The 17,969-nt window shown below is 52.1% G+C and overlaps 1 protein-coding gene across 2 annotated transcripts in view; it reads right to left on the reverse strand.

The window, feature by feature from the left end:
• Window positions 1–2,306: 2,306 nt before the first annotated feature.
• PPARD (peroxisome proliferator activated receptor delta) overlaps window positions 2,307–17,969 on the reverse strand; it is an 86,331-nt gene continuing 70,668 nt past the window's right edge. For both annotated transcript variants that reach the window (XM_017522244.2, XM_017522247.2), the window contains 5 exons: window positions 9,632–9,786; window positions 8,240–8,378; window positions 6,346–6,548; window positions 5,717–6,167; window positions 2,307–4,635 (listed from right to left, as the gene is read on the reverse strand). In XM_017522244.2, coding sequence (XP_017377733.1) covers window positions 4,388–4,635; window positions 5,717–6,167; window positions 6,346–6,548; window positions 8,240–8,378; window positions 9,632–9,786 — 1,196 coding nt within the window. In that variant the 3' untranslated portion in view covers window positions 2,307–4,387. The remainder of the gene's footprint in view (window positions 4,636–5,716; window positions 6,168–6,345; window positions 6,549–8,239; window positions 8,379–9,631; window positions 9,787–17,969) is intronic.

Below are 17,969 nucleotides of genomic sequence, written 5' to 3' on the forward strand. Positions count from 1 at the left end.
AGGCTGGAGTGCAGTGGCACAATCTCGGCTCACTGCAACCTCTGCCTCCCAGGTTCAAGCAATTCTCCTGCCTCAGCCTCCCGAGTAGCTGGGACTACAGGCACACGTCACCATGCCCAGCTAATTTTTGTATTTTTAGTAGAGATGAGGTTTCACCATGGCCAGGATGGTCTTGATCTTGCCAAGAGAATCTTCTAAGTCTCCTAAGTTTGCTTTCTTCTTTTTTAGTTTAAATGCTTGATTCATTTGTCCTAAGCATTATTAAAAAGAGACCAGGTGACCAACTGTTGTCCCCAAAGTTTTGTTTCTGAGTGAAAAGCAGAGATCCTAAGGCTGTGGATGGAATACTGGCCATGCCTTTCCCTAACTGTGACCACAGGCACACCCCTTAATCTCTCATCGTGCTTCCTGCTTTGTAAAAATGGTTGGTGATATTTACCTTGTAGGGTTATGGTGAGGATTAGAGGTGATGTTATGTATAATGCATGGTACAGAATAGCTGCTTCATAAGGAATAGCAATTAGTGATAGTAACAGAAGGGGCCAGAGTGATATGATGCTCTTCGCAGCACCAGAAGCAAGGCAAAGTGGTGAAGACAGCTTCAACTCTCTGAACTGAGTGAGAACTGGTTATTTAGTATACTGGATTCTTATCTCTTCAGTGCTGGGGAGAGGACTAGCCTTTAACAACTGAGACACACACTGTCTTTGGCTATTATCCCCCCCACTTGATAGTGTGGGAAAGGATGAGGAGGTGAGAAAAGTAAACCAGAACATTCTATCACAGAAAAGGCTACCAATTTCAGAGGTGGCCCGGCTCCAAGCACTCCTTCTTTCCTCCTCCTCCTCCTTTCCTCCTGTTCCCCTGGGACTACCACTCTCTGGACTGAGATGAACCATATTGGACCTGATTGAATTCAGACTGCTCTGCCGAGATGACCAGCAAAGAGAGAACAGGAGGCAAGTGCTGTAATGACCATCTCTCAGCTGTGGGCCTGTGGGATCCCTCTCGCTGGGGCTGGTGCCTGTGCGCTGTGCTAGTTGTTTGCCTGCAGACACTTGGTTCAGTTCCCACCTTTCCCCATATACTCCTCTATACTGCAAGGGCTGGAAGTCTACAAACTGCACTTCCTAGACTACCATGCATTTTTCCCCGCAATGGGAGGTAAAAGCAACAGACTGGAAGATAGGAAGAACAAAGAATCCTTTGCTTCCCCAACCCCCAACTCTGATAACACTTCTGGCAGGAGCAGTTGAGACCAGGCTGGTCCCTGCCCTCCCCTGCGCCCAGGTTGAGGCGTGCTCACCTCAGAGCAGAGCCAGAGCACAGCTGGGCATGCCATGTCTGAGCAGAGCAGAGCCCCCAGGCCTGCACGGGCAAGGGGCTGGCTGGAGACTCAGAGCACAGACGTAGAGCTAGAGAAAGGGAGAAATAGAGCAAGAGAAATGAATTATGGGGCTACAGCACCCAAGCAGTGAGGTTCAGGGGCAGCAGTGGTGGTGGCCCAGGGCACTCTGGTGGCCCCATACATGCTGTACGTGAACTCAGGCTCCAGCAGTCTGGTTCTACCGTCAAATCAGCTGGTGACTTCAGGCTCTTGGGTCACTGCAGTGTCAGCCTGTGTTCTAGCAGTGGTGGCCCCTGAATGATACCATTTTCCCATTCGGCCCTGGAGGTGAGAATGGCTTCCTGCAGTTACTCATCTCTGGAGGACGTCTATTATCCCCCCAACGCCATGGTTCTTTCAGCACTTCCAATACTTTTGTAACAACTCCCCCTAGTACATCCCCCATTTGGAAATATTTAGCTGTAGTTTTTTCATGACTAAATAAACACACTCTGTTACATACCCTGACCTGGCCTCACACTGCAGGCAAACCCATGGCTGTTGGGGGCTGGGCTCAACTGGACCTGTGGGAAGATGGCACCTCAGGAAAGACAGGGGAGAAGTGGGTGGCAGCAAAGGAGAGGAGAGCGTGATCTCTTGTGGTGATAAACTGGGTTTATCTATTGAGTCCTAAATCCGCCTCCTCCAGGGGTCTTCCCATCCCCCAGACCCTCAGTGCTCTACCTGGTGAGGCCAGGACACCTCTGTCCCCTCACACCCCAAATTCTCTCTGCAGGGTGGAGATGGCACAGTCGTCCAAACTCCTGCTGACAAGTGGTGAGCAAAGTGAGGTGGAGACGGGGGAGGGCCTGGGCACCCAATGCCTCCTTTGCCCTCCAGCGCTGGATGTGGAGGCAGAGTGGAGCCCCCGTCAGCCCCAGGAAAACCACGCAAGTAACTGAGTCAGCTTCCAGTCAGCTCTTAAATATTTAAGTCCCATTTATTTAAAGTTTTGTCAGTCTGTGTACACTATTTATATTAAAAACACAGGAAGCTGGGGCTCCTAGCAAAAATATACATTTCAAATTTGGAGATTGTTCAGACACTGAGAGGAGCTGTTTCCGCAGCACCAGACCCAGGTGGGGGCAGGGACGCGGCACGTGGCAGGGAGTGGGAGGTGGGTCCCAGTAGCCATCCCTTCATAGCCTTGGCCTGAAAGGGAGCACCCCAATCCCTGTCAGTTGGGTGGGCAGGGAGCGGGAAGAATCTTGCCAGCAGAGTCATCCTGGGGCACAGAAGAGAGGCCGTGGTGCCTGTAAGGGCATGAGCAGGGCACTTCTACCTAGAGTCACAAACAGAATGACCCCTTGGGAGGGAGGACCAGGTAGGACCCAGGAATCCTGGGCTTGAACCCCAGCTTTCCTACCTCTGTGCTCAGCCAACCTCTTAACCTTGCAGGCCTGGGGGGCTCTGCCCTGCTCAGACATGGCAGGCCCAGCTGTGCTCTGGCCCTGCTGAGGTGAGCATGCCTCAACCTGGGATCAGGGGCAGGAAGGGACAGCGGTGTGGGACTGGTCCCACAAGGTCTGAGGTCACAGAGGCTGTGCAGGGAGACTTCTAGGTGGCCAGCTGGGCTGAGTGAGTACGGGGGAAGGGGGAGGCAGCAGAGCTGCTGGGACAAATGGATATCAGAATGAACAGGCTCAGTTTATCCCGGGAGGTTCCCGCTAGGAGCAGGTGCTCGGCTGACCCAGCAGGACCTGAAGGACCCCTGCCTCTCTGGAGACCTGGCCCAGCCCTGCCTACCCACGTGCAGGCCCCTCTCTCTGGGCTCTCACCAGCCTCAGAGATGGAAGGAAGATGCGTGGAGCTTGCAGGTAAAGTGATTTCAGTGCTTATGTGTGTGGCTGGAGGGACAGCTCCAGGGAGAGGGGGGCCTGAGCTCCCGTGCAGCTGGTTAGAGAAAGGAGCAGTCGGGTGTGAGGCCAGGCCCTGGCCCTGGGTGCCGACACAATGTGGGTGGCTGCTACTGGGCAAGGGGGCAGTGGGGGTACTGGCAGAAGGCCTGCCCCAAGCTCTTCCTGACCTGACCCCAGACTCAGACCCCGAGTCCTCGGGACAGAATTGGGTGTGCTGCTCCCTCCAACCACCAACCCCAACTCCTTCCCTTGAGACTTGCTCCTCTTCAATGAGGGGGGGCCCACCTGGAGGGAACCCTGCCTACTTCCAAGCTAGGAGAGTGCCGTCCAGCGGCCAGTGCGGGGGGCCGTCAGCAACATTGGCCTGGCAAACCAGTGTGAAGAAGGCGGAAAGACGCTGGGTGTCAGTGCGGCTGAGATGTGCTGCTGGAGCAGCGTCAGTTGGCTCAGGGGTGGCCTCAGCCTCAGGGGGTCAATGAAGTCTTGGGGAGGCATCTGGCTCTCAGCCTGGGCCTCCTGCCCACTGTCCTTGACAGCAGGGACCCCATGACTACAGGCTGCTGCAGTCAGTCCAGGCCATGCTCAGCTTCCCCTGGAACCCAGGCCCAGAGAGCTTAGTGTTTCTTTGGATGTCTCAAGTCTTTTGCTCTAAGACAGGAGACAGAAGTGAGGAACCTAAGCCTGAAGGTGCAATGATGAGGCAGAGGACAGGCCCCACTCCCCTCTGCTCCTGGGGAAAGGGTGTGCAAAAGCAGAGGTTCTGTTCTATGCTGCTGGTGAAATAATACAAACCATCTCACAGAACAAGAAAGGAGGACAGACATGGGGTGGATAGAGAAAGGGAGGGCAAGGGAGGAGGGAAGAGAGAAACCTACAGAAAGGAAAAACAGAGCAAGAGAAATTAGAAAAGAAAGAGGAACTGAGAGAGGGAGACAACAAAGTCAGGAAGAGAGCTGGCTGGAGGAAGTGGGAGAGAGGGCGCAGGGATCCAGAGGTCGTGGGTGTCATGTGTCTGAGCACGAGCGTGGGACTCCACTGCTCCAGGCCGGGTGCGCAAGGGCTGGTCAACGGGAAAGTCACGTGGGTGGGCCCCTCCAGTGCCGGCCCCACTGGAGCCTGCAGGGAGGCCTGGGCACTACACTTAGTACATGTCCTTGTAGATTTCCTGCAACAGGGGGTGCAGTGAGGTCTCGGTCTCGGTCTTCTTGATCCGCTGCATCATCTGGGCGTGCTCGGTGACCAGCTGCCGCAAGTCAGCCATCTTCTGCAGCAGCTTGGGGAAGAGGTACTGGGCATCGGGGTGGTTGGTCTGCAGGTGGAATTCGAGGGCACGCAGGATGGTGTCCTGGATGGCCTCCACCTGTGGCACGTTCATGAGGCCTGGTCGGTCTGTGGGGACATAGGACACATCAGGGAGCTAAAAAAGGCAATGGAGCTCCCCTACCCCCACCCCAGGAGGTGATTTGGCCCAGGGGACAGTGGGCCTCCTTGGCCGTGACAGACCAAGCCCTGTCCCGCCAGCGATGCTCCACTGGGTGTTCTAGTCTCCCTGCCCCTGGTCTTGATCCACTTCTTTTTTGTTTTTTTGCCAATGTTATCTTTTCCCCCTGATTAGGCAGCACAGTATCATGGTTAAGAGACTCAATGCTTAATTCAAATCCTGTGTCTGCCACAGCCTATTGATGAGGCTGTGGGCAGGTCACTGAGCCTCTCTGGGCTTCGATTTCTCCATGTGTAAAATGGAGAAAACATTCTTCCTGCATGGGGTTGTTGTGAGGATCAAGTGAGTTATACTCAACGAAAAGGAACCAGAACAGTGCCTGGCATGAAATAAACTCTAGGCCACTGTTAGCATAGTTATTGCTGTATTTATTGTGCTGGAATTTTAAAAATGCAGAGAAAATGCAGACAATTTCTCCACCTCCACATTAACATGACAACATACTGCCTGTTAGTCCTTTTCCTTTTTTTTTTTGAGATGGGGTCTCACTCTGTCACCCAGGCTGGAGTGCAGTGGTGTGATCTTGGCTCACTGCAACCTCCACCTCTCAGGTTCAAGCGATTCTCCTGCCTCAGACTCCCAACTAGCTGGGATTACAGGCACACGCCACCACATCTGGCTAATTTTTTGTATTTTTAGTAGAGACGGGGTTTCACCATGTTGGCCAGGCTGGTTTTGAATTCCTGATCTCAAGTGATCTGCCTGCCTTGGCCTCCCAAAGTACTGAGATTACAGGTGTGAGCCACCACATCTGGCTTAGTCTCTTTTCTATCACCACCTCCATGTACATACGTAATGAGATGGAGCTGATCTGGCATGCTCGGTTAGTACCTGGCATGTTCCACTGCCAAGATCACACCGACACTCCCCCACACTGTCAGAGCTCAGGCACAGTGCCCTGCACTGAGGGCCAACCCCCAGGGGGACTGGGTGTGCGGGGCCAGCCCACCTGCCCCACTCTTCACTCACCTCCACACAGAATGATGGCTGCAATGAACAGGGCCAGGTCACTGTCGTCAAGCTCCAGGGCGTTGAACTTGACAGCAAATTCGAACTTGGGCTCAATGATGTCACTGAAGGGCTTGCGGAGGCTGCGCAGGAACTCACGGGTGACAAAGCCACTGCCGTTGGCTACCAGCAGCCCATCCTTGTTGACAATGGAGGCCAGCATGGCGAAGATGGCCTCGTGCACGCCATACTTAAGAAGGGTCACCTGGTCGTTGAGGAAGAGGCTGCTGAAGCTGGGGATGCTCTTGGCGAACTCAGTGAGCTCCCGCACGGTCTCCACTGTGGTGCACTGGCAGCGGTAGAAGACGTGCACGCTGATTTCCTTGTAGGGTGGCAGGCCGTTCACCAGCTGCTTCCACACCAGCCCCTTCTCCGCCTGCCACAATGTCTCGATGTCGTGGATCACAAAGGGCTGAAAACCAGGCCCCGTTAGAGACCAGGCCTCGGAGGACCCCCGCCCTGTGCTCCCCATATTCCCTGCCTGCACCATGAAGCTGAAGGAGGGAGAAGGCCTGGCTCTCCTGGGAGTCAGGCAGGCAGCAGCGGGGCCCAGAGCCCAAGATGCTGCCAGGCCAAGCAGCAACACTCACCGGCGTGTGGCTGGCTTTGCCGGTGAGGATGCTGCGGGCCTTCTTTTTGGTCATGTTGAAGTTTTTCAGGTAGGCATTGTAGATGTGCTGGGAGAAGGCCTTCAGGTCGGCCACCTGTGGGTTGTACTGGCTCCCCTCATTTGCCGTCAGCCCCGCCACCAGCTTCCTCTTCTCAGCCTCTGGCATCCGACCAAAACGGATAGCTGCACAGGGAAGGGGGCAGTCAGTTAGGAGCCCAGGCAGGCCCCAGCACCTCTGACCTCCCCATCCCTTTACAGGTGTATGAGCCAAATCCTTTTGGAGCCCGGGCCCCCAGAAGCTCTAGAGTCAGCAAGGTGGGAATGTTGGGGATAGCCCTTCCAGATCGCAAGTTCCACAAGAGTGATTTTTTGTGTGTGCGTGACTTTTGCAAGAGCAGTGACTTTGTTTTGTTCACAGTGCCCAGCACACAAGGGCTCTAACTTACTGAGTGACTGAGCTACTCTGGCTGAGGTAGGGGCATCAGAGTGTAGAAATCAGGAACACAGACTTTGGTGACAAAGGCCTGGGCTTGAGTTCCAGCTTGGCAGTTTACTAGCTGTGTGACTTGGGGCAGACTCCTTCCCTTTTCCTTTTTTTTTTTTGAGATGCAGCCTTGCTCTGTCACCCAGGCTGGAGTGCAGTGGTGCAATCTCAGCTCACTGCAACTTCTGCCTCCCAGGTTCAAGCAATTCGCCTGCCTCAGCCTCATGAGTAGCTAGGATTACGGGTGCACGCCGCCAAGCCTGGCTAATTTTTTTTTTTTTTTTTTTGTAGCGATGAGGTCTCACTATGTTGCTCAGGCTGGTCTTAAACTCCTGGGCTCAAGCTATCTCCTGCCTTGGCCTCCCAAAGTGATGGGATTATAGGTGTGAGCTATCGCACCTGGCCACTTTTCTTTTTTAATCAGAAAAATGAGGCTAATGCTTTTTAAAACTTACTGAGTTGTTCGATCAATTAAGTAAGAGTCCTCACATAGTAAGCACTCAAAAATTGTCATTAGTAATTGAGTAGGATATGAATGCAGCTTCTCTCAGAGTTAGAGTGAGGAGAGGGATTCAATCGGTTCTGAGATTTCCTAGGAAAGGGGTCAATCCCAGACCTGCCAGAACCCATTGCCCAAGAGAGCTGCAGACGGAGGGCTGAGGTCCTGCTACCCTCTAAGATGCAAGGCAGTTAGGGCATCCCTGGCTAAAACTGGCCAAGCAGCTAACCTGCCCATGGAGATCACAAGAGGCTCTTCCCTGTCCTCTGAGGATCTGACCCAGAGGGGTACTGAGGAGACAGGTGGGCTTTGCATATCCTACCCTAGGAGTCTGAAGACAAGGCTCTGCAGGAGGCCTGGCGCATGGAGCAGAGAAGGCTCTGTCTCCTGGGAGTGGCTGACCTCCAAGAAACTTCTACCTGGTTCCTGGCAGTTGACAAATGTGGTCACTTACTGGTTACTGCCTGCCTTCTATAACCAAAAAGAGCTGAGGGGATCCTTGGCCTTGGCAGTAGCTTTCATGCTGTGTCAGGTCATCTGCGACAGGCTTGAGGTTCTGGGATTGGTGTTCCCCAAATTGTTCAAGCTGGCATCAATTCTCAGTTCCCTTCTGGGCCAGGATGGGTAGACCTCAGGTACAGGGAGGAAGAGACTACCCGAGGCCTGGGACCCATGGTAGATGCTGGCAGGCTGGGGGAAGTAGCAGGTCTTCGGCTCTAAGACCCAAGGTCCAGATCAGCAAAGCCAAGCCAGCTGCCAACAGCCATGGTGCTTCCTGTGTGCCAGGCACTGCTCTGCAGGTGCCCCCTCTGGGTTGCCCTAGGGCTTCCTGGACCCTGGTTTCAGGCTCTCCGGAGCCAGCGGCCCTGTGTTGCCCCAGCCGGCTCTCACCGTTGTGTGACATGCCCAGTGCCAGGCATTTCTGGAAGCGACAGTACTGGCACTTGTTCCGGTTCTTCTTCTGGATCTTGCAGCTGCGCTCACACTTCTCGTACTCCAGCTTCATGCGGATCGTCCGACGGAAGAAGCCCTGAGGCACCAAGAACAGGTGAGGAAAGGCCACCAGGAGGGGGAGGGAGGTTGTGCCAAGGGGGCCGATTATGCATAAGATATGAATACTCTTGAAATCTGGAAGTAATGAGGGGAATTTTTTTTTTTTTTGAGGGGAAATGGAGAAGAAAAGAAGTAATTCTAAAGTTCTGATTAAAACTATTTTAGGCCGGGCACAGTGGCACACCTCTCTAATCCCAGATACTTGGGAGGCTGAGGCAGGAGAATCGCTTGAACCCGGGAGGTGGAGATTGCAGTGAGCTGAGATCGGGCCACTGCATTCCAGCCTGGGCGACAGAAGCGAAACTGTCTCAAATAAAAACAAAAAAAAATAAAACACACAAAAAAACCCACAACTGTTTTACATGCCTAAAGAAGTTCTAAAGTAAAGCTTCTTTGTTGAGAACAGGCACAGTGGCTCACGCCTGTAATCCCAGCACTTGGGGAGGCTGAGGCAGGCGGATCACCTGAGGTCAGGAGTTTGAGACCAGGATGGCCAGCATGGTGAAACCCCATCTCTACTAAAAATACAAAAATTAGCTGGGCGTGGTGGCATGTGCCTATAATTCTAGCTACCACGGAGGCTGAGGCAAGAGAATTGCTTGAACCCAGGAGGCAGAGGTTGCCATGAGCTGAGATCACACCACTGCACTCCAGCTTGGGTAACACAGTGAAATTCCATCTCAAAAAAAAAAGCTTCTTTGTTAGTTTGGTAACATAAGACTGTCTCATGGCTTACTTGATTTCTTCATAAATGTATCTGGTTCTGTGTATTTTTGAGGTGGTGGTTTTAATAAAATAATCTGAGTTTTGATGGGTGTGAAGTTAGGAAAGACCCACAAAGATCACTGGAAAAACAAATGTCTGTCCTTTTTTCTCAAAGAGCCCCTTTTGAGCCTTGAGAAACAGGAAACCCAGACCTCAGGTAAGACGACGGCTCAGCCCAAGACTCTCATTCTGTCCTGCCTGCCTGGTTCCCAGGGGGACACAATCACCCACAGAGGTGGGTCGGCACAGGTGCCTGGCAGGTCAGGCTTGACAAGGGAACCCCCTTCTCTCCTGCAGCGCCCAGAGCTGAGGTCTAGAGCCCAGGGGCCTGGCTGCCTCCTGGGCAAGAATTCTGCAGTGGATACAGTTAGGGCCCCACCCAGAGGCAGGGAAAGCTTTGTGGAAGGTCAATTCACCATGTGACCAGAGCCTCAGTGGCTGGCCACCGCTCCCCCCAGTCCGTACCTTGCATCCCTCACATGCATGAACGCCATAGTGGAAGCCCGATGCCTTGTCCCCGCACACCCGGCACTCCATGTTGAGGCTGCCGCACGAAGCCCCGTCACAGCCCATCTGCAGCTGGTCCCGCAGTGAGGGTGGAGAGGAGCTCCGGGAGAGGTCTGCAGACATACGATGGAGGAACAGCTCCAAACGCTGCCAGGCCTGGAAGCCAGGGCGTGGGAACAGCCCCACAGCCCTCGGCTCAGCCACTTGACAGCTGTGTGGCCTCAGGAAGTCAACCTTTCTGAGGGCCAGTTTCTTCACCTAGAATAGGTGGGTATTGACAGCTTCTCTGGGAGGATGGGCAAAAAGTCTCCACAGCATTTCCCCCAGAGCCTAACATACAGAAGATGTCCAGTACATGCAGCTATTGCCATCCAGGCTGGGCCAGAGGAAAGCAAGAGGGAGAAAACAGACAGACAGTCTTCAGACAGCTCTTAGGAAGCAGCTCTCCTGATTTAGAGGTTGCCACTGCGTGGCCCAGGTGGAGCTGTATGCAATGTTTTTCAGGAACTGCAGGACTGTGGACCTCTGCAGAGCCAGCCCCCCCCCGCTATCCCCCACAGGAAGTTCTATTCTGGCATAGACTCCAGGGATGCTGTAAACAATCTCTCAAGAAGTTCAAATTTAGTCCCATGAAACTTCTTGCTTGAGCAGAATAGCTGAGGTATCAGTCACATTGATTAAGCAACACACTGAATTTCTCGTCAAGTTTTTCTATCAAATGTATATACAGCCAGTGCTCGGCTTACGACCACCATTGCTTCCGACAGACTGGTGGTAACATGATTTGGTCGTAAGTTGAGTAGGCTGTATGCACGCAGAGATGGTAGTGCTGCCGGAAGCTGGTCCGCACTGTCGTACGCCCAGCTGGGCAACGTTTGCGCTGCCAGACGCAGAGCAGTCGTGGCTAGCGATTGTGGTCGTAAAGTCGAATGGTCGTAAGTTGCATAGTTCGTAAGTCGATCAATACCTGTAGATGTTTGAACCATCAGGTGTTGAGTGTGTCAGTGAGGAAAGCAGTTGGCTAAGGCTATGACTTCAGGATATACCTGCTGTCAGATGACTTCATAAGAACTGCTAGGAGTCTCTTTCCAGTGCCCTATGGACACTCAGAAATGATCTCTTTGCCTTGGAAAGGGGACCTGAACCGAGTGAGCCTCAGATTCCTGACTCCTAGCCCAGAGCTGGTTTCTTGGCCCCACATCCCAACTGTCCTGCCTCTACTGTGATGACCGTCCAACCTCTGCACTCTTCTCTGACGACTGAGCAACCTGCTCAAAAGCAGGTGCCAAACCTTCAAAGCAGAGAGTCAGACTGAGTAGGAGGGCACACTAGGGGGACCCGAGCCACACAGATGAACCCAGGCTAATGTTTTCCAGGCCTGCAGGAATACCTCTCTACTACACAGGCCAAGCAACCTTGATTTCCCCAACATGGACGTAACTCTCCACTGCTACCAACCAAAGCGCACTCCATCCTTCCCACACCGTCTCCCCACTCCCCAACTCCCCCTTGGGTCCTAGGAGTAGCAGCAGGAAAGCCTCCTTCCTCTCTCCTGGCCACAGGAGGGGGAGCACAAGAAGCACCCAACCGAGGCAGAGAGGACCCAGTGTGCTGCTCCCCTCCTGTCTGGTGAGGTTTAGGGGTGACACAAGTCACTGGTCCCTAAGTCAGTCTTGTCCTGGCACCTTAGCTCCCAACTTCAGTTACTCCAGTGTGTGTAACTGCTCCTCTTGGCCCAGACAGGGAGTGGGATCCCTCCGTTTCTTGGGCCTAGGAGGGAAAAGCTGTGCTCTGGGAGGCTGAAGCTGCTTTGGTCTTCTCAGTAGCCTTGGTCAATGCCTGGCATTCTATGTGTGTTCATTGTTGGAGGCCACCTATTAGACATAAGGGTCACAGGGCAGGAACTTTGTCCACCAGGGCACAAGCGTGGTCTGGCACCGAGAGCTGTGTGGGGTGCTGGGCACACAGCAGGCACGCGGTAGTTCTCTGCTCGACTGGCAGTCCTCAGGCTGCTGGCATGTCCTGACCACAGCACCAACTGGCTGGTGGGGCTGGGCAGGATCTGCCACTCCTGGGGGCATTATGACAGGAACAATAAAACTCACAGCACTGGTTGTTGGGAGAAAAGGAGATAACGTGACGGAAACCCTTTGTGGACGCCTGTGCACACGCTGGCGCAGGCGGGGGGAGGTTCTGGCACTTCCTCCTTGAGTCTGTGCAGTCTGTGAGCATATGCTCACGTTGTGGCACTTCTTATAATTTTTTGTGGCCTTCACGTCTGCTTCCTCTGCTAGATTCTGCATGTCTCTACTCACGTTCCCTTTGGGTCTCGGAGCTCATTTCTACCACCGTGTCTTGTCCACAGTGGCCAATACCCTCAGATTATTCACACCTCCTAGAGGTGCCTTCCTCATCCTCCCTGTGGCCGTGGAACGTCAGCAGATGTCTAGTCATTTGGTTGCTGTTGGCATTGCACATGACAATGCCACCCTGTGTTCACTCAAAAGACACATGATCAGCACCTTCTGTATGTAGGGCAGGACTTAGACCCTGCCCTCAAATAGCTGAGGTAAGAAAGAGGTAATGGCTGGGTGCGGTGGCTCACGTCTGTAATCCTAGTACTTTCAGAGGCCAAGGTAGTAGGATCACCTGAGGCCAGCAGCAACACAGTGAGACCCTGTCTCTACAAAAAGTTAAAAAAAAAAAAAAAAAAGTTGTGGGTCATGGCACCTGTCTATAGTGCCAGCTACTGAGGAGGCTGAGGTAGGAATATCCTTAAGCCCGAGAGAGCTATGAATGTACCAGTGTACACCAGCCTGGGTGACATAGCAAGATGGTCTCTACTCAAAAAAAAAAAAAAAAAAAAAAAAAAAAAGGCCAGGTGCAGTGGCTTACACCTGTAATCCCAACACTTTAGGAGGCTGAGGCAGGAGGATCACTTGAGCCCAGGAGTTCAAGACCAGCCTGGGCAACATAGTGAAACCCTGTCTCTATAAAAAATAAAACTAGCCAGGTGTGGTGGCACATGCCTGTGGTCCCAGCTACTTGGGAGGCTGAGGTGGGAGGACTGCTTGAGTGTGGGAAGATGGCTAGAGCCTTGGAGGTTGAGGCTGCAGTGAGCTGTGATTGCACCACTGCACTCCAGCTTGTGACAAACAAAAAGAACCCAGAAAGACCAGGCATGGTGGCTCACGCCTGTAATCCCAGCACTTTGGGAGGCTGAGGTGGGTGGATCACCTGAGGTCAGGAATTTGAGACCAGCCTGACGAATATGGTGAAACCCCATTTTAAAAAAACAAAAAACAAAACAAAACAAAAAAACCAGAAAAACAAGGAAAGGTAAGATGTAACTTAACTTACCGTAACTTACTTGTGCCTACAGGAAAAAAATAAAAATAGAAAAAAAAAAAAAAAGACAAGAAAACTACAACATGAGATAGAGTGGGGCAACACCAGGTAAGGGGCAGTAAGAGGTGCAGGATTTTGGAAGGAGCCATGCATGTGACCCATGCATGTGACTGTTATGGACGGGGACTGCTTCCCTCACTGCTCAAAGAAAGGTGATGGCAGAATTCTTCCCATACTAGGGACCAGGTTCTGAAGGTTCCACCACTTCCCCCACACCATAATGTCCTGGGTAGAGGTGGGGGCAAGCAGGTGTCCTGCTAAAGGCAGTCCACTGAGCACTTTACACCCATTTAATCTCATGTAAAACCTCAAAAGAACCTTCAAGCTGGTCTTCTTACTCCCACTTTATAGGCGAGAGTCTCTGAAGCTTAATTAAGTAACTTGTTAACAGCGGCTATGTTGGTTTTCTGTATCAACTTGATTAGGCCATGGTGCCCAGCTGTTTGACCAAACAATGTTGCTAAGAAGGTGTAGTTTCACTCTTGTTGCCCAGGCTGGAGTGCAATGGCACAATCTCGGCTCACCGCAACCTCTGCCTCCCAGGTTCAAGCGATTCTCCTGCCTCACCCTCCCGAGTAGCTGGGATTACAAGCATGTGCCACCTTGCTTGGCTTATTTTTTATTTTCAGTAGAGACGGGGTTTCTCCACGTTGGTCAGGCTGGTCTCAAACTCCCAATCTCAGGTGATCTGCCTGCCTCTGCCTCCCAAAGTGCTGAGATTATAGGCATGAGCCACTGTGCCCAACCAGAAGGTATTTTTTAAGATGCAATTAACATTTAGATCAGAAGACTTTGAATAAAGCAGATTACTCTCCATAATGTAAGTGGGCCTCATCCAACAACTGAAGGCCTTGAGATAAAAAGACTGAGTGGCTACTGTGGCCCGACGGTGGAAGCGGAAACTCTGCCTCCAGACTTGGGCTGCCTCATCAGCTTCCCCAGCTCTCCAGCCTGCCTGCCTTGCAAAATCTGGACTTGCCACCCCCACAACTGTGTGAGCCAATTCCTGAAAACACATCTCTCTTTTTCAAAACACACACACACACACACACACACATGCAGGTTCTACTTCTCTGGAGAACCCTCACTAATACAGTGGCAGAGCAAAAATTATAACCTAGAACTATGCAGCTAAGCTTTAATCTCAGCATTCCACTACTACGCATATCTATATGTTCATGACCACTAACCAATTAACATTATTATGATAAACAACAAGACAGTCACTGCTGAGCAGGCACTATATCATTATCCAAATGTTTGGACTCAGTGTAAACACTAGCCCTCTCACCTAGAGAGTAAAGTATCAGTTTCACCATCTTTGATTACAAGTTCAGCAAATAGACACTATTGACTTTATTCACATCATTTGTGGCTGAGAGCTCTCCTGCATATCTGGTCTCCATTGCTGGAAGAATGCTGTTGTCATGGTGGTGAAGACAGCCAGAAGGCGCCCGAACGGTCTGTTTACTTTGCTGGCAGAGCTCACAGGCAAACAGGCACCCAGCAGCTTCTGAAGTCCGGCCAAATTCTGCAGGGATTTGGGGCTGGATTACTGAGCAGCCTCTTTACTTCTGTTGACCTGTTTGCCTAAACTGTGGGCTTCTTGGGACAGGCACTCAGCTTTGTCCACCACTGTATGGCCAGCCCTGGGCACAGTGCTGGGCCCAGCCTGATGCCCACCAAGTGCTTGCCATATGAGGAGGTGCTGAGGCCAGGAGGAAGGACACTCTATCTTCCTCTTTCTTTCTCAAGTGTGATTGGGATGGATATCACCGAATTAGGAGTGATGAGAATGGGAATGGGGTGTGAGCCCTGGCTCTAGCTGTTCGTACTCCTACATACCCAGGGGACCCTGGCAAGTGGGTTTCTGGCTACCTCAGTTTCCTTGTTCATGGGGAGGCCTGTCCTGTCTGGCTGCGGGAAGGGTGAGGAGGAGGTACCTGGCAGGTGTTGAGCTCAGTATCTGCACAGTCAGTGCTGAACTGCTGAGGTCAGGCGTGACTGTGGAGCCTTCCTGCTGTTTCAGGGGTCAAAGCTGTGCCCTGTCCTTACGGGTTCCTCAGGGGGCTCCTGAAACCAAAGTAATAACTCATAGAGGTGGGGCAGACAACCAGCAGGTGCTGAGACCTGCGATGTGTCAGATACCCCCATTGACTCTCACCTGGCCAGCCCTCAGGGTGGGTAGGACACAGCCTGTAAAGGCGAAGAGAATGCGACTTGGAGAAGTGATGGCACTGGTGAGGCCTACAGCTCATAGTGACAGACCCGGGATTCCTGCTCTGGTCTCTGATCTCAAAGCCCTTCTGCCCCCGACACACAATGAGGCTCTGTCTCCAGGGCCTCTCACCTGCCAGATCATCACCCTCTTTTTAAACAGTTAATTTTAACCTTAAAAAAAGTACAGTTGCCTTTTAAACTATGAAAGTAGTGCAGGCTTGCTGAGAAAAATACAGAAGGGTGTGCAGCATCTTATGATAGAGCCTCCTTAACCACGATCCTCCTCTTCAGGGTTAGCCCCCAAGTCCTTCGATATAGACTCTTCTGGTGCCTTCTATGAAACATAAGGATTTAAACAATGGGATCCCCAACTTGTCAGGAACTTAATTAATACATACAGACCAGCCTTATCCTTTTCAATGACACCAGAGTATTCCACCATATGGCTCTGCCACAGTTTACATAACCGATTCCCCACAGATGGGCACGTTCCTATTTTTGCTCTTATGAGCAGTGCTACAGTAAATAAGCTGGTGTGGAAATCTCTGTGCATGCTGAGCAAGTACTTACACAGGACACATTCCTAGAAGCGGGAATGCAGGGTAAAAGAAGCACACACTTGGCTGGGCGCGGTGGCTCACGCCTGTAATCCCAGCACTTTGGGAGGCTGAGGCGGGCGGATCACCTGAGGTCAGGAGTTTGTGACTAGCCTGGCCAACACAGTGAAACCCTGTCTCTACTGAAGGTACAAAAATTAGCTGGGTGCAGTGGTGCACGCCTGTAATCCCAGCTACTCAGAAGGCTGAGTCAGAATTGCTTGAACCCAGGAGGCAGAGGTTGCAGTGAGCTGAGATTGTGTGCCACTGCACTCCAGTCTGGGCGACAGGGCCAGACTCTGTCTCAAAAAAAAAAAAAAAAGAAAAAAGAAAAGAAACGCACACTAAGAAGTGCTGGCCCACACTACCCTTTCAGCCCTGGCAGTGGGAGGGCCAAGTCCTCCCCACCCATCTGACAAGTGAAACAGCATCATAACTTAAGGTGCTTTCTTTGAGTTGGTTAGACTGAAAAACCTGTTGGATTTTCAGGCCATTTGTATTTGTCCCATTGTTACCTGTTTTGATTTTCCTGCTAGCTTGCTCGTCTTGTAGAATATTTTTTTTCAAACTTGGGTACACCCGGATTTCTTGTAGAATTTTGGGAACTTTTCATACCCTACAGCTTTAATACATGGTGATTATATTAAGTAGCCCTCTCTTCTGTTTCCATGACTGAACAAGGAAGTCTTTCTACCTCCACTTCATCCACTTGTTGATAAACAGAATCTACTAAACACCACCTCATACATAGTACTGTGTGACTGGTGAGGCAAACTGCTCTGGACACCTCCCCGCTGTGCCCTAAATCCCACAGCAAAGCTGCCTGAGAGGTCACTGCCCTGCCTGTCTCACCCTGCCCCTGCTCCCAGGCACCTCACCTGGCCTGCATGGGAACAGTGATGCTACTTGGGAAACAGCCCTGGTCAGCCCAACAAAGGGTATGTAGGAAACTCTAGGACAGAACACTGCTCCGCAGGGAACTTCCATCTGCCTAGGCTCAGATGTGGGGATGTGGGCCACGGCGGGCAGTGCAGCCACAAACCCTGGGCCACCTCTTCTCTTCCAATTATCTCTTGCATCCTCACAACACCCCACACTCATTCTTGGTCCCCACTGTCTTCTCTTTGCTTTCTAACCCTCTCCACCTTCCTCAGATTTAGAATAGTATGTGCTACTAGCACTGGGTGAATTACCACTCCTGGTTAGCCATTCCCCTCTTCTGAGACAGGCTGTGTCTCCAAAGCCATCCCAGTTACCAGCCAATAGACAGGAAGTTGGTCACTTGAGGAAGAGGGGACACCTTCACTTTGGCCCTAGAATCACATTAAGCCTACTTTGGTCACTCCCAGGTGATCCTGGGTGGGATCAGCAGGACTGAATGATGGCTCTACACTCCCTCCACCCAACCTTGTTACACTGAAGAGGAAGAACTTCTGCAAAATTCTGAGATTTGTTTTGCAGGTTCAAGGAGGTGTGGCTCAAGGATTCAGACCCATCTTAGCTGCAAACCCAAACAAGGGCCTGCGCTAACTCCACAGCCTCCACCCTGCCTTAGCTTGAACACCAACTGCCTCCTTCTGCTCCATGCCAAAGGAGGGTCCACAGCCCAACCCTGTGGGGCTGGCTTGCTCCTCTGCCTGAGTCACCACCTGTGGCTAGGATCTCCTGCAGCTGAAAGCAGCAGCAAGTGCAGGGTGTCTACTCCCGGCACTACATCCTCATGACCCTGAGTTCCCTCTGAAGGAAGGTACGAGGATGAGCTGTAGCACTCAGGTAAGGAGAGACATGAAGAGGGAAAGCGAGAAGCAGGGGGATCAGGCCATGTGTGGTGGCTCATGCCTGTAATCTCAGCACTTTGGGAGGCTGAGGCCGGTAGATCATTTGAGCCCAGGGGTTCGAGAACAACCTAGCCAACATGGAGAAACACAATCTCTACTAAAAAATACAAAAATTAGCTGGTTATGGGGGCGTGTGCCTATAGTCCCAGCTACTCAGGAGGCTGAGGCAGGAGAATTGCTTGAACCCAGGAGGCAGAGGTTGCAGTGAGCTGAGATTGCACCACTGCACTCCAG

This window comes from Cebus imitator, unplaced genomic scaffold (assembly GCF_001604975.1).
Source record: "Cebus imitator isolate Cc_AM_T3 unplaced genomic scaffold, Cebus_imitator-1.0 Scaffold24, whole genome shotgun sequence".
NCBI lineage: Eukaryota > Metazoa > Chordata > Mammalia > Primates > Cebidae > Cebus > Cebus imitator.